Source organism: Myotis yumanensis, unplaced genomic scaffold (assembly GCF_028538775.1).
Source record: "Myotis yumanensis isolate MYYU_CA2020_CCGP unplaced genomic scaffold, mMyoYum1.0.hap1 SCAF_10, whole genome shotgun sequence".
In the NCBI taxonomy this organism is placed as follows: Eukaryota; Metazoa; Chordata; class Mammalia; order Chiroptera; family Vespertilionidae; genus Myotis; species Myotis yumanensis.
Genome location: NW_027223761.1, coordinates 42,689,795 through 42,711,696, shown reverse-complemented (window position 1 = coordinate 42,711,696; position 21,902 = coordinate 42,689,795). Strand labels below are relative to the sequence as shown.

The window sequence follows — 21,902 nt, the reverse complement described above, 5'->3', positions numbered from 1 at the left end:
CCATCACCATTTATCCCCCCTCTACCCTCCTCATCTCCCCCACTCCCCACATTTAAGTCTTTAATCCATTTTGAGTTTATTCTTATATATGGTGTAAGAAAGTGGTCTAGTTTTATTTTTCTGCATGTATCTGTCCAGTTTTCCCAGCACCATTTTTGAATAGACTGTCTTTATCCCATTGTATGTTGTTGCCTCCTTGGTCAAATATTAATTGACCATATTGGTGTGAGTTTGTTTCTGGGCTCTCTATTCTCTTCTATTTGTTTCTTAGAACTTCTAAAAAATATTTTTATTGCCCTAGTCCAGTGGTCAGCAAACTGCGGCTCGGCAAACCGCGGCTCGCAAGCCACATGTGGCTCTTTGGCCCCTTGAGTGTGGCTCTTCCACAAAATACCGGCTCTTCCACAAAATACCGACTCCTGCGCATGGGCCACGAAGTTTCAATCGCACTGTACGTGCGCGTTCGCATGTGGTATTTTGTGGAAGAGCCACACTCAAGGGGTCAAAGAGCCGCGTGTGGCTCACCAGCCACAGTTTGCCAACCATGGCCCTAGTCAGTTAGATTCAGTGGATAGAGGGATAGAGTGTAGGCCTGTGGACCAAAGGGTCCTGGGTTCAGTTACGGTCAAGGGCGCGTACCTTGGTTGCAGGCCCCTCCCCAGCCCTGGCCCTGGTCAGGGCATGTGCAGGAGGCAACCAATTGATGTGTTTCTCTCATATCAATGTTTCTCTCTGTCTTTTCCTCTCTCTTCCACCCTCTCTAAAAGATTCAATGGAAAAATATCCTCGGGTGAGGATTAACAAAAAAATAGAATAAAATAAAATAAAAATATTTTTATTGATTTCAGAGAGGGAGGGAGAGGGAGAGAGAAACATCAATGATGAGAGAGAATTATTTGTTGGCTGTCTCCTGCATTCCCCCCACTGGGGATTGAGCCCACAACCTGGGCATGTGCCTTGACCGCAATCAAACCATGACCTAGTTCACAGGTAGACGCTCAACCACTGAGAAATATCCGCCAGGCACTCCATATAAATTTTAGAATTAGTTTGTGAATATCCACAAAATAACTTAATGGGATTTTGATTGGGATCACATTGAATCTATAGATCAAGGTGGGAACAACTGATATCATGACAATATTTAATTTTCTTATTCACGAGCTTAAAATATCTCTCCACTTATTTAGTTTTTTGGTAGGGACACTAAATGCTTTATTTACAATGAAATTCAATTAATAATTGCAAATGCTATAATTGGTAAAAATCTAAAAGCAAAATATTTCTTTTTAGCCATAAAGTGCTTTAAAGAGCATTGGAGCACTATTAAGAATTACTCTTTTCAAGTATTTAGTTTTTCTTGTATTTTGTTCATCAGAATTTTGTAGTTTTCCTCATATTGATCTTTACAGGTTTTGTTAGATTTACACTTGGGTGTTTCATTTTTCTGGATGCTAATGTAAATAATATTGTTTTGTTTTTAAGCTGAAATTCCACTTGTTTGTTGCTAGCATATGGAAAGGCAATTGCTTTTTATATTAACCTTGTATTTTACAACCTGATATAATCACTTATTAGTACTAAAAGCTTTTTCCTTGTTTTTTTGGATAAAAAAGAAATACATATTACCTATAAACAAAGATGCGTGTATTTCTTCTTGCTGATCTGTTTGTAGAATTCTTCCTTTCATTGTCTTATTGCATTAGCTGGACCTTCCGGTACAAAGTTAAAGGGGAGTAGTGAGAGGAGACATTCTTGCCTTGTATATAATCTTTTTCTCCCCAATGTGTTTTTATTGCTTTCAGAGAAGAAGGGAGGAGAAAGATAGAAACATCAATGATAAGCCCTAGCCAGTTTGGCTGAGTGGCTAGAGCGTCGGCTTACAGACCGAAAGGTCCCAGGTTCATTCCAGTCAAGGGCAGGTACCTTGGTTGAGGCTCCTCCCCAGCCTGGGCAATGGTCGTGGCTGGTGCAGGAGGCAACAATCAATGTGTTTTTCTCACATTGATGTTTCTCTCTGTCTTTCCTCTCTCTTCTACTCTCTCTAAAAGATCAAGGGAAAAATATCCTTGGGTGAGGATTAACAACAACAACAAAAAAAGAAACATCAATGATGAGAGAGAATCATTGATCGGCCACTACCTGCATGCCCCCCACCGGGGATGGACCCCAAAACCCATGCATGTGCCCTGACCAGGAATTGAACTGTGATCTCATTCATAGGTCATTGCTCAACCACTGAGTCACACTGGCCGGGTGCTTTTTATCTAATCTTTTTTTTTTTTAATATATATTTTATTGATTTTTTACAGAGAGGAAGGGAGAGGGATAGAGAGTTAGAAACATCAATGAGAGAGAAACATCGATCAGCTGCCTCTTGCACACCCCCCACTGGGGATGTGCCTGCAACCAAGGTACATGCCCTTGACCGGAATCGAACCTGGGACCTTTAAGTCCGCAGGCCGATGCTCTATCCACTGAGCCAAACCGGTTAGGCTTTATCTAATCTTAATGGGAAAGCTTAATAGGAAAGATTTTCTTACCATTAAGTATGGTCTTAGCTCTGGGATGTTTTATAGATCAACTTCAGGAAGTTTTAGTAAAATTTGAATTTCTGTTCAACTCCAAAATTTCCAGTTGACTTTTTAAACTAATTTCTATTTCTTTATTGATATTCTCTATTTGGTCAGACATCATTTTTATAATTTCCTTGAATCCTTTAGACATAGTTTCATTTCCTTCTTTTTTATAATAGCTGATTTTAAAACTTTATCTAATAAGTTCAACATCCATGTTTTCTCAGGGACAGTTTCTATTGACTACTTTACTTTCTTCTGCATATGGTGATACTCTCCTGTTTCTTTGTATGTCTCATTTTGTTGGAGGGAAGTGAAAAATGGCTTTTTTTTTTTAAAGGTGACAGCTCAGGTTGTTAAATATATTTTTGGTGCCTTAGCCAGTTTGGCTTAGTGGATAGAGCGTCAGCCTGCAGACTGAAGGGTCCTCCTGGGTTTGATTCTGATCAAGGACACATGCCTGGGTTTCGGGCTCAATCCCCAGTGAGGGGCGTGCAGGAGGCAGCCAATCAATGATTCTCTCTCATCATTGATCTCTCCCTCTCCCTTCCTCTCTGAAATCAATAAAAAAAAAAATTTTTTTTTAATATATATTTGGTGGCTTGCTGAAGTGTTTTCTTCTTGTTTTTTTTTTTTGTTTTGTTTTTTTATTGTTGACACTATTACAGATGTTCCCCCACCTCCTTTTTAAAAAACAAAAATAACATAATATGGCATCTCTGGAAATTAGACTCTCCCAGGGCTCATTTTTGATGCTTTTTATTAGTTTATTAATGACTTTCAAGATCTAATTCTGTAGCTCCTATTTTCATGTATGTTCACTGAAATGTATGCCCAGTTAGCTTAGCGGTCACCTAGTGACTAAACTTATTGCCTTGGAGCCATAAGTCTCCTATTCTTTGCCAAGGGACTCTGTGTGTTGGTTCAGGCATGATGTCAGTGCTCTGGCAGTTTACTCTGCCCCATCCCTCACTTCCTGCTTGAGCAGGGCCTCAAAGTTAATAGAATTGAAAGACTGGGGCCTTCTCAGGTATTTCCTGGATTTACATACAGTTCTGCAGAAGCATGTGGATTTCTAGACCCCGGGGTATGTGTAAGAGCCCTCTAGTTTGTCTCAATTGTTCTTCCAGCCTCAGGGAGTTGTGATGTCAAACAACTTGCTGCTGATTACATGGGTGGGGAACCTTTTTTCTGCCAAGGGCCATTTGGATATTTATAACATCACTTGCGGGCCATACAAACCTATCAACTTAAAAATTAGCCTGCTGTATTTGGTCAAACATTTAATTAACTCACCCCTAATGCCTTGGCAGGGTAAGACCAAATGATATCTCGGGCCTTATATGGCCCACTGGCCAGAAGTTCCCCACCCCTGGTTAAGACAAACACCTAGGGATGGGCCTTCTCACTGTGTGAGCTCTGAGTCAGGTCAAATAAGACTAACCTTGTGAATGGGGTTCTTACCAGGGGCTGCCAGACAAATCGGTGACGTTTCTTGAGGGGTAGGGCATTTTGGGGAATTCCACACCCACTCTGCCCCCTCTAGTGGCTACTAGGCTGCTGTTTTTCACAGCTACTGCAGTTGTGAGACAGCTGGTTTTAAAGGGTACCATCGTGTTTGGGAGAGGAGGATGGGAAAAATGTCAGGCCCTAGGTGGTTTGGCTCAATGGATAGAGCGTCGGCCTGCTGACTGAAGGGTCCCAGGTTCAATTCTGGCCAAGGGCACATGCCTGGGCTTTAGGCTGGATCCCCAGTAGGGGCTGTGCAGGAGGCAGCCAATCAGTGATTCTCTCTCATCATTGATGTTTCTTTCTCTCTGAAGTCACGGTTTCATCTTTGCTTCTTCACAAGCTTCCCTGTGATTGCATAGTTGTTTGCTGCATTGAATTTCTTTTAGCGACAATGAAAAACACATTTTAATGTAGTCTTTAAGTTTCAGGCTATACATTAAAACATGGAGGGAAAAATCTCCTTCTGAGGAACACTTTTTAAAAACCATTACAGTATAATGGGAATATTCATTCCTACACATCATATGTTTCCCCCCTAAATGTTGTATAAAGAAGTGACAGTTGAGCTGAGCATATGTTAATAAAAGGTCTGCATTAAAAAAAAGAAAGAAATCAATTTTTTAAAAATATATTTATTGATTTTTTACAGAGAAGAAGGGAGAGGGATAGAGAGTTAGAAACATCGATGAGAGAGATCGATCAGCTGCCTCCTACACGCCCCCCAGTGGGGATGTGCCCGCAACCAAGGTACATGCCCTTGACCGGAATCGAACCTGGGACCCTTCAGTCCGCAGGCCGATGCTCTATCCACTGAGCCAAACCGGTTCGGCAAGAAATCAATTTTTTTCAAAAGTGCAAGTCAAAATGCCAAGAGTTTTCTGTTTCCTACTGAGATTCAACCATTTTTCTTAAATAAATGCTCCTTCGATTTTTGAAAGTTTGAGTTAATTTCCAGAGTTCTGGGAAAGTTGAGTTTGACGTCTTGCCAGGGTTCTTGCTTTCAGGGAGGAGTGGATTTTCAGATGCCGTCCTCTGCCATTCCAGCAGTGCATCTTCAGGTTACTTTTACTTTAAGAGGCATAAAGCTTTTAGAAATGTTGGCCACTCTTACGAAGAAGTGGTCTTTGAGTATGCATTCTGCAGTTAACATGAAGAAATAAGTTATTTTTTGTTTCCTGTGTTTTCCCTTACAGCAGTGTTAAGGTCCTTACCCAACCGGATTGTGAACGTTTACTTTGCAGGAAACACATTAATTTTTATTTTATTTTGTGCTGGCTCACTCATGTCGTGCTCTTAGGTCATGATACAAGACAGTATGTTTCCTCACTTCTAGAGAAGTTAAAATTCTTAATGACAATGTTATAAGATAGAGTTTTCTTATTAATGAGACAGCCAGGACTCAGGCTTTTTCCTGCCAACACTTTCTTCAGGTTCTCTTCTCTAAATCAGGCCCTACATTGAGGACAATAAAACTATCAAGGTGTATTTTACACTGAAATCACCCTGGCATTTTCCAGACAGCTGATAGAATACACCAAAAATTTGCTCTCTAATAAAGAAGTATTCAAGAAGGAATGCTAAAAATAATCAAATATAATTGATATGCTCCACGTTTTTAAAATTAGCTTCTCAGTATTATAAGAGCTGCGCTGTTCATAATGTCCACAATGTGGAGGAAGATGACAGCAAAGGGAGGAGCTCCTCCCTTTGAGATGAGTTTTATACAAGGTAAAGGGTTCTGACCGAATGGTCAGTTATTGTGGACCTATTATTTTATTTTATTTTATTTTATTTTATTTTTAAAATCCTCACCCGAGGATATTTTTCCATTGATTTTTAGAGAGAAAGGAAGAGAAAGGGAAAGACAGCAAAATATTGATTGGTTGCCCCCTGCATCAGAGTGGGGGGTGTTGGGGCGGGAGAGGGGGGTACATGCCCTTAACCAGAATTGAACCTGGGATCCTTCAGTCTGCAGGCCGACGTTCTATCCACTGATCCAAACCACCTAGGGCTTGCTTTTTTTTTTTACATATTTTTATTGATTTAAGAGAGGAAGGGAGAGAGAGAGAGAGAGAGAGAGAGAGAGAGAGAGAGAGAAACATCAATGATGAGAGAGAATCATTAATCAGCTGCCTCCTGCACACCCCACACTGGGGATCAAGCCCGCAACCTGGATATGTGCCCTAATCGGAATTAAACCATGACCACCTGGTTCATAGGTCGACCCTCAACCACTGAGCCATGGCAGCTGGGTGTGGACCTTTTCAAATGGGTAAAATCATACTCATGTTCATAGACAAGGGGATGGCTTTGACCATGTTCCTTAATTTTTGGGCCTGTGTTCACACACGTAAAATGCAAACAATAGTATCTACACCCTATGGGAATAAATATAAAGCATTTAGGACAATGCCTGGCAGGTAGTATTTTGAGGGTATTAGCTGTAGAGAGGTATGGCTCTTGCTGGCCCCCTTCACCTCTTCCCAGCCAGTATGTAGAACATGCTGGTCACTCCCATTCCCTCTCTTCTACTGAAGAGCTGAGCTCAGGACAGAATAGTCAACCCTGGAAGGCTTTGGTCCAATTCAAATGACAAAGTCCTGGGCCTGACTCTACATGAAAAGTGAAATTGAAAGCTGTGAATATGTCCTTGATTAGAAGAATAGTTAAGTGTCTGGCAAATTCCTAGCAAGTGTCAGAGCTGGGAACTGACCAAGTCTCAGTCAATGGAAACAGGGAAGCAGAAATCACATTCTCATTCACACCCAAATAATTTGCAAGAGACCTGCGGGGTAACTAGTTTATTCAAACTGTCGGACAGAGCTCCCACCATGGGACCTGAGCCGTGGGGCTTAACTGCGTGGAGATGATCAGGTATCAGAATGTAAAAGGAGCTCAGCTGAGCAGCAGGAGCAGCATTAGGGCCAGGCCAAGCAGGAGAGGTTAGGACTCATGGAGCCCAGCTCCATTCATGGTCTCAGCATAGAACCTGACCACCTCCTCATTGGGGTTGCCCTGGGCCGGGTCAAACCACATCTGGATGCAGCGGCCACTGCCTCGGCTGTAGTTGCTGACTTTGTAGGAGTGACTCCAGATTTCATTGCACAGAGCAGCAGGCGTGGGGAAGTAGAAATCAAAGCGGTGGCAGGCAGCCTTCACCGGGCACTCATTAGACCCTGTGGGAGGATGGGAGGCCTTTAGCCATTGGGCCCAGAACTATCTCTGGTTCTGCCAACTTCACAACTCTCTCCCTTCATATACCCATCTCACACCCCCACTCTCCCCCTCTCGCCCCACCCACCAGGCTCTCACCTGAGGTCCAGTTCCAGCCCTTGTGCCAGTTACTCTTGCAGGTGTAGGAGGTGCGGCAGTCTTCCCACCAGCTCTCACAGTCCTCTTTGCACAGGGGCACATCCAGGATCCGCTCTTTGCGCCAGCTCTGGTTCACCTGGGAGATGTCAGTAGGGGAAGAGGACTCAGGCTCAGGATTCTCAGTAGCCCAGCCCTAAAGAGCCCCCGAGCTGCAGAGGCAGGACGAGGAGATGTCTGGGAAGCAGGCATGGGGAGGAAGTCATACCTCCTGGATCCAGGGCCCCAGGTTGGGGGAGCACTCATACAGGCAGGTGTCCTGGATGAAGTGGCGCTTGCAGGCGGGTTTCATCGGGCCGCAGTGGTCCCAGTTGAATCTGTACAGGTAGGAGACATCCTTATGGGCTTCCTGGCTGGTGTTGACAGAGCAGCAGGCGTTCTTCTTCCAGGGACTGCACTGGGTGGGGAAGACACAAAACTAAGTTCTTTCCCCAGAACAGCCATCTTCTCCATTTTCTGGCCCCGGTAGATCATCCAGAGGAACACTCAGTGGGGAGGGTGCCTTTATGCCTGGCACTTGAGGAGCCCCCATTTGTATTAAAGGCAATTATAATATTGGATTTTAGCAGAGTAACAGGGGATGTGGGCAACCTGGAGAACCTCTGTCTGGGGAAGCAACTATTATTTGTATAGCTCTAAACAGTTTATAAACGTATTTCACATTATTTAAGTTATTTATATTACTCATTTTGCATCCAACCAATATTAATTGAGTGCTTATACATATCAGGCACTGGGCTAGATACTAAGAATACTACAGTGAACAAAACAGATCAAACCTCTTCTCTCATGTTGTGTATGATTTTCCTTCGGAGTTGGGGGAAGCCAAAGAACATTGTAGGCCTAGAAAACAGCAGGTGCAGAGTCCCTGAGGCTTTTGTGCTTTATCCTCTCAACAATCCAGTGAAAACATCATTACTCCAAATTTTATGGAGTGTAAGTAAGCTGAACCCCTGGTAAATAGTGGGGTTAAGATTCAGGACAGGAGCCTGGTCCAGGTTGTGGTGGGGGGTGGATGTAAAGGGGGCTGGTTTGGCTGTCCTGGGGTCTGGAACCTCAGGCTCGGGGCTTCCAGGTAGGTTTGGAAAGCAGTGGGGAACAGAGGGAATATGATCAGCACATGGGCCTGAATATTGGCCTGACTAAATGTGGGAGGCTATCCTAGAGAGGGAATTCAAGGCACGTAAAATGGTAGAAGTGGTGGAGGTGTCTCTTTAGAAATCACTCTAGCCTGGCCAGTGCGGTTCAGTGGTTGAATGTTGACCCATGAACCAAGAGGTCACCAGTTCGATTCCCGGTCAGGGCACATACCCGGGTTGTGGGCTCAATCCCCAGTGGGGGCCATGAGGAGGCACCCAATCAATGATGTTTCTCTCTCATTGATGTTTCTATCTCTCTATCCCTCTCCCTTCCTCTCTGTCTAAAAGTCAATAGAGAAAAAAAAAAAATATATATATATATATATATATATATATATATATATTTTTTTTTTTTTTAAATCACTCTAGATTGGGATTCAAGAGCTGAATGATCATGGACCAATTGCTTCAACTCTCTGTCCATGTTGACTCTAGTACCCACAGTCAAGCAAGAGGGGAGATTTGTTTTTTAATTGATTTCAGAGAAGAAGGGAGAGGGAGAGAGAAATTGCAACATCAATGATGAGAGAGAATCATTGATCGGTTGCCTCTTGCATGTCCCCTACTGGGGATCGAGCCTGCAACCCGGGCATGTGCCCCTGACTGGAATCGAACTTGAGACCCTTCAGTCTGCAGGCCAACGTTCTATCCACTGAGCCAAACCGGCTTGGGCTTCAGAGAATTCTTTTTTTTAATTTTTTTTTATTTTACTGATTTTTTACAGAGAGGAAGGGAGAGGGATAGAGAGTTAGAAACATCGATGAGAGAGAAACATCGATCAGCTGCCTCCTGCACACCCCCTACTGGGGATGTGCCCACAACCAAGGTACATGCCCTTGACCGGAATCAAACCTGGGACCTTTCAGTCCGCAGGCCGACGCTCTATCCACTGAGCCAAACCGGTTACGGCCAGAGAATTCTTTAAAAGAACTTAAAAAGTTCTAAAAATGACGAGGTAGGTACCGACTTCTGGGTGGGGAAAATGAAGTCGTTCTGGAGATGGGTGGTGGCGATGGTTGCACAACAATGTGAATGCACTTAATGCCACTGAACCGTACACTTTGAAATGCTTAAATGGCAAATTATATGTTATGCATATAGGGTGTCCCCCAAAAATGTATATACACACTTTGAATAGTTATAAAGGCTGTGTTTGTTAAAATATACTTCATTTTCAAAATTGAGCTATCAGCTGTTAAAGTGTGTATACATTTTTTGAGGACACCCTGTATTTCACCACGTACGCACACAAAGCAATGAAATGTTGGAAACGTCTCAGGAGTCATGGGGCTGCTGGGCTTCCTCCTCTTCACTTCAAGTCCCTGGAGTGAGTCCATGCCACAGTCTTTCCCAGAGAACATCCCCAGCCCTCTGGCAACGTGAAACCTTGTGGGGAGCAGAGTTGGAGACCAGGAGGAACGAAATACTGGCATCTCCCATGAGCCTGGAGTTCAACTTCAAGCTCAGATTTCCTGAACTGCTTCCAGGGGCCTTATCTATGAAATGGGGACCCTGGTCTCACCTCTCCTTTTCTGTGGTCTCTGGCCCACAAGACTTGCCACTGTTTGTCCTGTCACCCTTCGACCCGTGTACATGCTGTCCTCTTCAGGGTGGCCCCTTCCTGCTTGGTCTTCCTGGAAAATGCTTACTCATCCTCCAAGGCCAAGCACATCTGATTTGTCACTGTCTCTTCAGAACCTCATGGGGGTGGGGGGCCTGGCCTGTTTGTATATGTGAGCTTCCTGGTGACTGCGAGAGACCGGTCTCCCCTTCTACCTTACCTCTGAGCTCTGTGCGCTGGCCCAGAATGAAGGCTGGGAAACTTCCTGCCTGTCTCTCTCCTAGCCCCTGCTGATGATTAGCCTCTCAATCTCCATGGGTATCTGTGCTCTCTCTGGGCCTATTTCTTCTCTTGTTTAAGTAAAGACCACCACCCACCAACCAAGCAGGACATTTGGGCTTATTCACTGATAAGATGTGAGGAAAGCACTCAGCCCATAGTAGGTTCCCCCCACCCCTGTTGTAGATTTGGTGGCCCCTGGAGAGACCCTCAGTATCACCTTAGCCTCTATCACCCCCCTCAAAGTTGATCTTCCTATCACCCTACTTCTTCCCTTTCTGAGGTCAATCCTTTCCCCACCCCACCCTCACCTGGCCATGAAGCTTGTCCTCGGGGCTTGGCTTTGTCTTGTGGTACTTGGCGTCCATGCAGACATTGAGCAGATCCGCCCTGCCCTGTCGAGTCCTGGGCGGAGCACCCCACACAGCAGTCACCGAAGCCAGAAGCAGCAGCTGTGTGATCTTCCAGGCCATGTCCATCTCTTCCTGCCAGAAAGCCACGGTCAGAGAGTCACAAGGCCTGAGAGGCAGCAACCATAAGACTCTTGGTTATATTTCTTGTCCCCCTTCCCAAGCCCAGATCTTCTCCCCACCCAGTTTACCCCACAAAGCAGCTGAGCCAAGCAATGAGGGGCATGTAGAGGCCTGGATCAGAGGCAGGAATTCCTCTCCCCACCCCCAACCCTCAATTGAGGACACTTCAACACTAGCTTGCTCTGTGATCTCTTCTGGATTTCACCAGCCAGTATTCCATCCACAATGGGAAATCTCTGCCAGCTTGGCAAGTCCTCTCAAATCTGCTCAAGAGAAACCACAGAGCATGGCCTGCCGATGGGGTGGGGGAGTGAGAGGAAGGGGCACCTGCCAGCCTTGGCAGCCTAGAGGCTTTTAGGTGCCCAGAGACTGCCAGTGGGGCAGACAGGGAAACTGTCCTGGGCCAGATGAAGGCCACTGAGTTGTTCAGTTATGGCTCATGGTCCTGGACCAGGTGACATGGGAGTTGGAAGTAGGGTTGGGGGGCAATGTGGCAAGCCAGTGAGAGTGCAGACCCAGTCAGCCAGACTCCAGATCCTTAAGTATCAACAACCCCTCCTGCCACACAGAGCGGTCTTGGGAAGTTCCCCCAGCAGAGTCAGGCCTAGAGCTAGAAGGTCAACAGATAAGGGGCCTGTGGAGGAGAGGGCTGAGCCAGAGCAGTGGGCCATGGGGACACCAGAGGAAAGTCAGCAGAGAAACCAGCCTCCTAGGAGTCCTGTGGGAAACCCATCCTTGACTCCTACCTCCCATTCCCACTTACCCTCTCTCATCTGCCCTTACCTCTGCCCTCGGTCACCTGGGAACGTAGAGTGGCTCCTCACCTCCCCGTCTCCTTTTATAAGCCCTTTCTGACTGCTTGGTCAGCCTCTCAGTCAGGGAAGACTGGCAGGCTTTGTCTAGGAAATAGCTCAACTGTCTCCCTAAGGGAGGGGCCAGTTAAATAAATTATGGTACATCCACCCAATGAGATTTAACTTGGTAAAAATGAATGAGAAAGCTCTTGCTGTATGATATGGGAAAAATCACCAAGGTATTGTTAAGTGAAAGAAGAAAGGTGCAGAAAGGTGTCTATAGGATGCAATTTTTGTTTGTAATAAAGGAGGAGGGAGTCATAGGATTTTGTACAATGTAAGTCCAGAATATTACTCTTTTTGTGATATTCCTGGTTCCATATGTAACTATAGATAGTTACTGATGGTATTCTAAAATTAAACTTTTTATATATTGGGGGAAAAAAGAAGAAGAGGAAGAACATATGTTTCCTTAAGAAAATTCTGGAATGGTACAACAAATTTTTTTAAGTGGTTGCTTCGGGGGAGGGCACAGGTTTGGGATGAAACTTTCCGCTGTGAATCATTCTATGCTGTGTGTTTGTTTGTTTTCAATTACAGTTGACACTCAATATTATTTTATATTAGTTTCAGGTGTACATTATAGTGGTTAGACATTTATATAATTAATGAAGTGATCCCTCTGATAAGTCCAGTACCCACCTGGCCCCATACATAGTTATTATAATATTATTGAATATATTCCTTATACTTTACATCTCCATGACTATTTTGTAACTACCAATTTGTATATCTTAATCCTTTACCTTTTTTTTTTTTTTTTTTTTTTATAATTTTTATTTCTTAAAGTATTACAAAGAGTATTACATATGTCTCCTTTTTCCCCCCCATGACATTCCCCTGGCCCCTACCCCCCGCCCCCCCCCGCCCCGTGTCTTGTGTCCATTGGTTAATCTTATATGCATGCATATAAGTCCTTCAGTTGGTCTCTTAATCCCCCCCCCAACCCTCCCCAGGCTCCCCATTGTAGTTTAACATTCTGTTCCATGTTGCTCTGCTTCTGTATCTACACCTGTTCATCAGTCCATACTGGTCCCCTTTATTTGTCCCAACCTCACTGGAGTAGTCTCAACCTCACCAGGGCCGTCTGAGCCTCACCAGGGCCGTTTCAACCTCACCGGGGTCGTCCCTACCTCACGGGGGCCGTTTCAACCTCACCGGGGTCGTCCCTACCACACCAGGGCCGTTTCAACCTGACTGGGGTTGTCCCTCCCACACCGGGGCTGTTTCATCCTGACCGGGGTTGTCCCTACCACACCGGGGCCGTTTCGACCTGACTGGGGTCGTCGCTACCTCACGGGGGCCGTTTCAACCTGACCGGGGTTGTCCCTACCACGCTGGGGCCGTTTCGACCTGACTGGGGTCGTCCCTACCTCACGGGGGCCGTTTCAACCTCACCGGGGTTGTCCCTACCACACCGGGGCTGTTTCGACCTGACCGGAGTTGTCCCTACCACACCGGGGCCGTTTCGACCTGACTGGGGTCGTCCCTACCTCACGGGGGCCGTTTCAACCTGACCTGGGTTGTCCCTACCACGCCGGGGCCGTTTTGACCTGACTGGGGTCGTCCCTACCTCACGGGGGCTGTTTCAACCTCGCCGGGGTCGTCCCTACCTCACGGGGGCCGTTTCAACCTGACTGGGGTTGTCCCTACCACGCCGGGGCCGTTTCGACCTGACTGGGGTCGTCCCTACCTCACGGGGGCCGTTTCAACCTCACCGGGGTTGTCCCTACCACACCGGGGCTGTTTCAACCTGACCGGAGTTGTCCCTACCACGCCGGGGCCGTTTCGACCTGACTGGGGTCGTCCCTACCTCACGGGGGCTGTTTCAACCTCGCCGGGGTCGTCCCTACCTCACGGGGGCCGTTTCAACCTGACTGGGGTTGTCCCTACCACGCCGGGGCCGTTTCGACCTGACTGGGGTCGTCCCTACCTCACGGGGGCCGTTTCAACCTCACCGGGGTTGTCCCTACCACACCGGGGCTGTTTCAACCTGACCGGAGTTGTCCCTACCACACCGGGGCCGTTTCGACCTGACTGGGGTCGTCCCTACCTCACGGGGGCCGTTTCAACCTGACCGGGGTTGTCCCTACCACGCCGGGGCCGTTTCGACCTGACTGGGGTCGTCCCTACCTCACGGGGGCTGTTTCAACCTCACCGGGGTCGTCCCTACCACACCGGGGCCGTTTCGACCTGACTGGGGTCGTCCCTACCTCACGGGGGCCGTTTCAACCTCACCGGGGTCGTCCCTACCTCACGGGGGCCGTTTCAACCTGACCGGGGTTGTCCCTACCACGCCGGGGCCGTTTCGACCTGACTGGGGTCGTCCCTACCTCACGGGGGCCGTTTCAACCTCACCGGGGTTGTCCCTACCACACCGGGGCTGTTTCGACCTGACCGGAGTTGTCCCTACCACACCGGGGCCGTTTCGACCTGACTGGGGTCATCCCTACCTCACGGGGGCCGTTTCAACCTGACCTGGGTTGTCCCTACCACGCCGGGGCCGTTTTGACCTGACTGGGGTCGTCCCTACCTCACGGGGGCTGTTTCAACCTCGCCGGGGTCATCCCTACCTCACGGGGGCCGTTTCAACCTGACTGGGGTTGTCCCTACCACGCCGGGGCCGTTTCGACCTGACTGGGGTCGTCCCTACCTCACGGGGGCCGTTTCAACCTCACCGGGGTTGTCCCTACCACACCGGGGCTGTTTCAACCTGACCGGAGTTGTCCCTACCACGCCGGGGCCGTTTCGACCTGACTGGGGTCGTCCCTACCTCACGGGGGCTGTTTCAACCTCGCCGGGGTCGTCCCTACCTCACGGGGGCCGTTTCAACCTGACTGGGGTTGTCCCTACCACGCCGGGGCCGTTTCGACCTGACTGGGGTCGTCCCTACCTCACGGGGGCCGTTTCAACCTCACCGGGGTTGTCCCTACCACACCGGGGCTGTTTCAACCTGACCGGAGTTGTCCCTACCACACCGGGGCCGTTTCGACCTGACTGGGGTCGTCCCTACCTCACGGGGGCCGTTTCAACCTGACCGGGGTTGTCCCTACCACGCCGGGGCCGTTTCGACCTGACTGGGGTCGTCCCTACCTCACGGGGGCTGTTTCAACCTCACCGGGGTCGTCCCTACCACACCGGGGCCGTTTCGACCTGACTGGGGTCGTCCCTACCTCACGGGGGCCGTTTCAACCTCACCGGGGTCGTCCCTACCTCACGGGGGCCGTTTCAACCTGACCGGGGTTGTCCCTACCACGCCGGGGCCGTTTCGACCTGACTGGGGTCGTCCCTACCTCGCGGGGGCTGTTTCAACCTCACCGGGGTCGTCCCTACCTCACGGGGGCCGTTTCAACCTGACCGGGGTTGTCCCTACCACGCCGGGGCCGTTTCGACCTGACTGGGGTCGTCCCTACCTCACGGGGGCTGTTTCAACCTCACCAGGGTCGTCCCTACCACACCGGGGCCGTTTCGATCTGACTGGGGTCGTCCCTACCTCACGGGGGCCGTTTCAACCTCACCGGGGTCGTCCCTACCTCACGGGGGCGGTTTCAACCTGACCGGGGTTGTCCCTACCACGCCGGAGCCGTTTCGACCTGACTGGGGTCGTCCCTACCTCACGGGGGCTGTTTCAACCTCACCGGGGTCGTCCCTACCACACCGGGGCCGTTTCGACCTGACTGGGGTCGTCCCTACCTCACGGGGGCTGTTTCAACCTCACCGGGGTCGTCCCTACCACACCGGGGCCGTTTCGACCTGACTGGGGTCGTCCCTACCTCACGGGGGCCGTTTCAACCTCACCGGGGTTGTCCCTACCACACCGGGGCTGTTTCAACCTGACCGGGGTTGTCCCTACCACACCGGGGCCGTTTCAACCTGACCGGGGTTGTCCCTACCACGCCGGGGCCGTTTCGACCTGACTGGGGTTGTCCCTACCTCACGGGGGCTGTTTCAACCTCACCAGGGTCGTCCCTACCTCACGGGGGCCGTTTCAACCTGACCGGGGTTGTCCCTACCACGCCGGGGCCGTTACGACCTGACTGGGGTCGTCCCTACCTCACGGGGGCTGTTTCAACCTCACCGGGGTCGTCCCTACCACACCGGGGCTGTTTCAACCTGACCGGGGTTGTCCCTACCACGCCGGGGCCGTTTCGACCTGACTGGGGTCGTCCCTACCTCTCGGGGGCTGTTTCAACCTCACCGGGGTTGTCCCTACCACACCGGGGCTGTTTCAACCTGACCTGGGTTGTCCCTACCACGCCGGGGCCGTTTCGACCTGACTGGGGTCGTCCCTACCTCTCGGGGGCTGTTTCAACCTCACCGGGGTTGTCCCTACCACACCGGGGCTGTTTCAACCTGACCGGAGTTGTCCCTACCACACCGGGGCCGTTTCGACCTGACTGGGGTCGTCCCTACCTCACGGGGGCCGTTTCAACCTGACCGGGGTCGTCCCTACCACACCGGGGCCGTTTCGACCTGACCGGGGTCGTCCCTACCACACCGGGACCGTTTCGACCTCACCGGGGCCATCCCAGCCTTACCGGGGAAACAGGAAGTTTGGCCCTCTGTCCCCTGCCGGCGGCTCCCCACTAGACAAAATCTCCAGGTATTCCTGGTGGTTGCACATCCAGCGCTCCTGCCCTCCACCAAGTGCACAGATTGCTTGTCTGCTGTCCCGCAGCGCCCCACCAGAGACTGGGACCAGTGGGCATGTTTGTGCGCTTGCTGGTACAGCAGTTCCACAGTGCCGGCCGAGTCAGGCCCAGCCCTGGCCGGCCCCGGACCCAACTCTGCCCCCCGATTGCGTCCCTCCCAGAAGTAAGGAGCTGAAATCTGCAGCCTGCTGGGATGGGCTCTGTACTTGGTGCTTCAGCACATCCTACTCAGTCTCTATGCGCTTCTTTCTATGCGAGGAGTTGAAATCTGCAGTTTGTTGGGTTGGGCTCTGTACTTGGTGTCACATCTTACTCAGTCTCAATGTTCTTTCTCTCCTTCCAGTTGTAGAGCTTCCACTGGGCCAAGTTTCCCATGGTTCTGTATGATAGGTGTTTGTCTGATATTTGGTAGTTTCGATGTTGTTGTGCGAGGTAGCACGCACAGGTCTCTTCCTTATGCCGCCATCCTGGTTCTCCTGGGTCTGCTTCTTGAGTGTGTCTCTCATGGCTGCGAGCAGTTGAAGTCTGCAATTTGTTGGGATAGGCTGCAAAAGCGCAGGTGGGTCTTTTTGTGCACCTGGCACAGCTTGGATGGGGATGTAAATTGATTAAGGCTGAGACTCAGGGAGTCGCCATGGCGGAGCAAATAGCACTGGCTGAGTCTCCGCGGCCCCTTGACTCTCTGCCAGGGCTTTGTGTCCCCCAGTGCCGGCGAGCAGCTGTGCAACAGAGTCTCCCTCGCTTTCTGATGGCTGCAAGGCCGTGCTGCCTCTCCCCGTAGGGTCTGGTGCTTCATGGTCCCGCCTGAACCAGCTCAGTGGATTTGAAAGTTTGCAGAAGAAAAGGCGCTTCTACTTGTGGGTCTGGCCCAGCCCAGATGGGAATGTAAATTGCGTAGGGCGGGGTCACAGGGAGTCGCCGGGGCGGAGACTCAGTGGCCCCTTGCCTATCCAGGACACCAGGACTTTGCGTCCCCCAATGCCGGCGAGCAGCCCAGCGCCAGAGCCTCCCTCGCTTCCTGACTGCTGGAAGGCCGTGCCGTCTCTCGCCTTGGGGCCTGGGGCCTCAGAGACCCGCCTGAACCAGCTCAGTGGATTTGAGAGTTTGTAAAAGCACAGTCATTCCCTCTTGTGCCTCTGGCACAGCCCTGAGGGTAGGGCGGGGTCACAGGGAGTCACCAGCATGGATGAAATAGCGATGGCGGCGTCTCCGCGCCCCTCGCCTCCCCGGGACACCAGGACTTCTTGTCCCTCGGTGCCGGCGAGCAGCCGCGTATCAGAGCTTCCCTCGCTCTCCGACCACTGCAAGGCCGTGGCCGCCTCTCCCTGTGGGATCTGAGGCCTCAGAGACCCACCCCGAGCAAGCCCAGAGGATTCGAGGGTTCGTAAAAAACCGAGAATCCATTTGCAGCCCGCGTGGCGTGTGACTGCGTACCTCTGGTTTTGGTGCCTCCGTAGCTCCCACTCGGTCTCACTGCGCTTCTTTCTTTTCCTCCAGTTGTAGATCTCCCACTGGGCCAACTTCCCCATGGTTCTGAGTGGCGGTTGTTTACTTCATAGTTGATAGTTTCAATGATGCTGTGAGAGAGCAGCACACACAGGTCCGCTCCCTACGCCGCCATCTTGGTTCTCTTAATCCTTTACCTTTATCACCCAGTCCCCAAACCCAACTCCCCCCTTGCAACCATCAACTTGTTGTCTGTATCTATGAGTCTGTTTCTGTTTTTTGTTTGTTTATTTTGTTCTTTAGATTCCACATATAAATAAAATCATATGGTATTTGTCTTTCTGTGTCTGACTTACTTTACTTAGCATAAGACCCTCTAGGTCCATCCATGTTGTCACAAATGGTAAGATTTTATTTTTTTTATGGCTGAGTAAAATTCCATAGTATATATGTACCACCACATTTCTATCCACTTGTGTATTGATGGGCACTTGGGTTGCACCCATATCTTGGCTATTGTAAATAACGCTGCAGTGAACATAGGGGTACATATATTCTTTCAGTTTTGTGTTTTGGTTTTGTTCAGATTCTGGTAGTGGAATAGCTTGGTTATAAGGCAGTTCCATTTTGTAGGGAAGCAAGTCTGTGCCCATGCGAACACCCAGGTGTTTGTTGGAATCTTTATGCTTAAAGGACTCTGCAGACACCTGTGTCTTCTCAAGGATGCTTACCCTGCTGATAGTATCTAATAGTTAACCAGTTAACTGTCATGCGTCCAAAACAGAAACCATTCCCACATGCCATGATATTTTGAATTTAATTTAAAAAATCAATTTGCAATGAATATTATAAAAAATAAATATATTACTCACAATTTGGGTGTTCTTAAATATTTTCGGTTGAAAATTCTCACGAAAAATGATTTAAAAGTTGGTCAGGGCTGCCACTTAGGGAAAACATTTTATTTTTTAATTCTTCCAAAGAACATTTTATATTATTTTTACGTAGCATATACACAGTTGAAAAAAAGTATTATTTACACTTATTATTTAAAAAATTAAAATTGCTTCAGTGTATGATAAAGTTCGAAACATGGTACAACACATAATGGAACATTACATTGTTTACAAAAGTATTTGGTTTCTTTTTTTTTTTTTTTTAATATATTTTATTGGTTTTTTACAGAGAGGAAGGGAGAGAGATAGAGAGTTAGAAACATCGATGAGAGAAACATCGATCAGCTGCCTCCTGCACACCTCCCACTGGGGATGTGCCCGCAACCCAGGTACATGCCCTTGACCGGAATCGAACCCGGGACCCTTCAGTCCGCAGTCCGACACTCTATCCACTGAGCCAAACCGGTTTCGGCTAGTATTTGGTTTCTTTTCGCTGTTTTGTACCAATACTAGTAGAAGAGCATACCAAACACATTTTCCATAGATATTTTTTTTCCAATAGGCAGATATTTCCCCAAAAAAATGTCATTCATATAATCTGGATGGCAAGCTGGTGGCATAACATTTTCTTTACTCAGGTCACGCTAATTTATGTTTTTTAATTGCCTGATTACCTGTAACTGGAAATCACCAAGTGTAATATTGCTATTTTTTTTTTTTTTGCTGACCAGATAGACGTGCAGCTATAGATGAGCATGTGGGGAAGGTCTGCCACTTGCATCTATAGATACTTATGGCAAACAAAGAGTTAATTTTAGTTCAAGCTGTTGTTACAATAAAAGCCTAAGGAGACCGGTAAACGGGGCTATTAGGTTTCTCCAGCCAGGCAGTCCCTTAGCCCTCTCTTTCACAGAAACGTGTGTCAGAGTAATCATTCATCCGTTGCTCAGGGTCTGCTGGTCAACCCCGACACCATTTTTTATTTTTTTGAAGACCCTCTATACCATTTTATATATATATATATATATTTCTTTATTGATTTCAGAGAGAAATGGAGGAGAGAGAGATAGAAACGTCAATGATGAGAGAGAACCATTGATTGACTGCCTCCTGCACGCCCCACACTGGGGATCAAGCCTGCAACCCAGGCATGTGCCCTTGACCGGAATCAAACCTGGGACCCTTCAATCCGCAGGCTGATGCTCTATTCACTGAGCCAAGCTGGGCAGGGCCATACCATTTTTTCATAGTGGCTAGAGACCAATCTGCATTCCTACCAACAGTGCATAAGGGTTCGCTTTTCTCCACATCCTTGCCATCACTTGTTGTTTGTGGATTTATTGATGATAGCCATTCTGACAGGTATGAGTGGTATTTCATTGTGGTTTTAATTTGCACTGTTCTGATGATTAGTGACATTGAGCATCTTTTTGTATGTCTATTGGCTATCTGTATGCCCTCTTTGGAAAAATGTCTAATCACGTCTTCTACCCATTTTTAAATTGGATTGTTTCTTTTACTTTCTTTTCTTTTCTTTTCTTCTTCTTCTTCTTCTTTTTTTGGTGTTAAGTTTTTTTTATAAATTTTGGGTATCCTTATCAGATGGATCATTGGAGGATATCTTCTTCCATTCAGTAGGTTGTCTTTTCGTTTTGTTGATGGTTTCCTTTGCTATGCAAAAACTTTTTTGTTTAATGTAGTCCTATTTGTTTATTTTTTGTTTCCCTTACTAAGAGCAATGTCAGAGATTTCACTCCCTATGTTTTCTCCTAGGAGATTTATGACTTTAAGTCTTACATTTAAGTCTTTAATCCATTTTGAGTTTACTCTTGTATATGGTATGAAAATGTGATCTAGTTTCATATTTTTTGCATGTCCAATTTTCCCAACACCATTTATTGAATAGACTGTCTTTATGCCATTGTATATTCTTGCCTCCTTTGTTATATAATAATTGACCGTGTAGGTCAATTAATACATTGATCTATGTATCTATTTTTATGCCAGTACCATGCTTTTTTTTAAAATTACTACAGCCTTGTAGTATAGTTTGATATCAGATTGCATGATACTTCAAGCTTTTATTCTTATTTTCTCAAAATTGCCATGGCTATTTGGGGACTTTTGTGCGTTCATCTAAATTTTAGAATTGTTCTAGTTATGTGAAAAATATCATTGGTATTTTGATAGGGATTGCAGTGAATCTATAGTGTGGACATTTTTTAACTATGTTAATTCTTTCGATTCATGAGATTCATGAGCATGGTATATGCTTCCATTTATTTGTATCTCCTTCAATTCCTTTCTTCAATGTCCTATAGTTTTCTGAACAGCTCTTTTATCTCCTTGGTTAACTTTATTCCTAGGTATTTTTTTGTTGTAATTGTAAATGGGATTGTTTTCTTAATTTCTCTTTCTGACATTTTGATAATGGTGTATAAAAGTGCAATCAATTTCTTTTTTAAATATATTTTTATTGATTTCAGAGAGGAAAGGAGAGGGAGAGAGAGATAGAAACATCAATGATAAGAGAGAATCATTGATTGGCTGCCTCCTGCATGCCCCACACTGGGGATCGAGCCTGCAACCAAGGCATATACCCTGACGGGGAATCAAACTGTGATCTCCTGGTTCATAGGTCAATGCTCAACCACTGAGTTACGCCCAACGGCTGGACTGCAACCAATTTCTTAATATTTATTTTGTACCCTGCTACTTTACTGACTTCATTTATCAGGTCTAATAGATTTTGGTGGAATCTTTAGAGTTCTCTCTATATAGTATTATTTCTTTTGCAAATAATGACAGTTTTACTTCTTACTTTCCAATTCAGATATCTTACTTTTTCTTTTTTTCCTTTTTTGATTCTCTCTCATTGTTGATGTCCCTCTCTCTCTCTCTCTCTCTCTCTCTCTCTCTCTCCCTCTCCTTTTCTCTCTAAAAATCAGTGAAAATATATTGCGGCGGCGGGGGGGGTAGGGGGGGGTGCGGGGCGGGGAGGCCTGCTGCTACCTGCCAGCCACTGAAAGAGCCTCAGGCACTATGCAAGTTGTGTGAGGTAGGGCCTCAGGTAGCCTACCGTACA

General features: G+C 47.6%; 2 protein-coding genes across 3 annotated transcripts in view; one reads left to right on the top strand and one right to left on the bottom strand.

Annotated features, from left to right (window-relative positions):
* Window positions 1-21,902, top strand: part of ANAPC15 (anaphase promoting complex subunit 15) — an 88,068-nt gene that overhangs the window by 45,349 nt on the left and 20,817 nt on the right. The gene's annotated exons all lie outside the window — the stretch shown is intronic.
* On the bottom strand, window positions 6,875-11,862 carry LOC139018189 (folate receptor alpha-like). The gene is made up of 5 exons (XM_070426839.1): window positions 11,753-11,862; window positions 10,748-10,921; window positions 7,666-7,854; window positions 7,401-7,536; window positions 6,875-7,264 (listed from the first exon to the last, which is right to left on the bottom strand). Exons 2-5 carry the CDS (start codon window positions 10,913-10,915, stop codon window positions 7,032-7,034), a joined length of 726 nt encoding a protein of 241 aa, XP_070282940.1. The 5' UTR covers window positions 10,916-10,921; window positions 11,753-11,862; the 3' UTR covers window positions 6,875-7,031.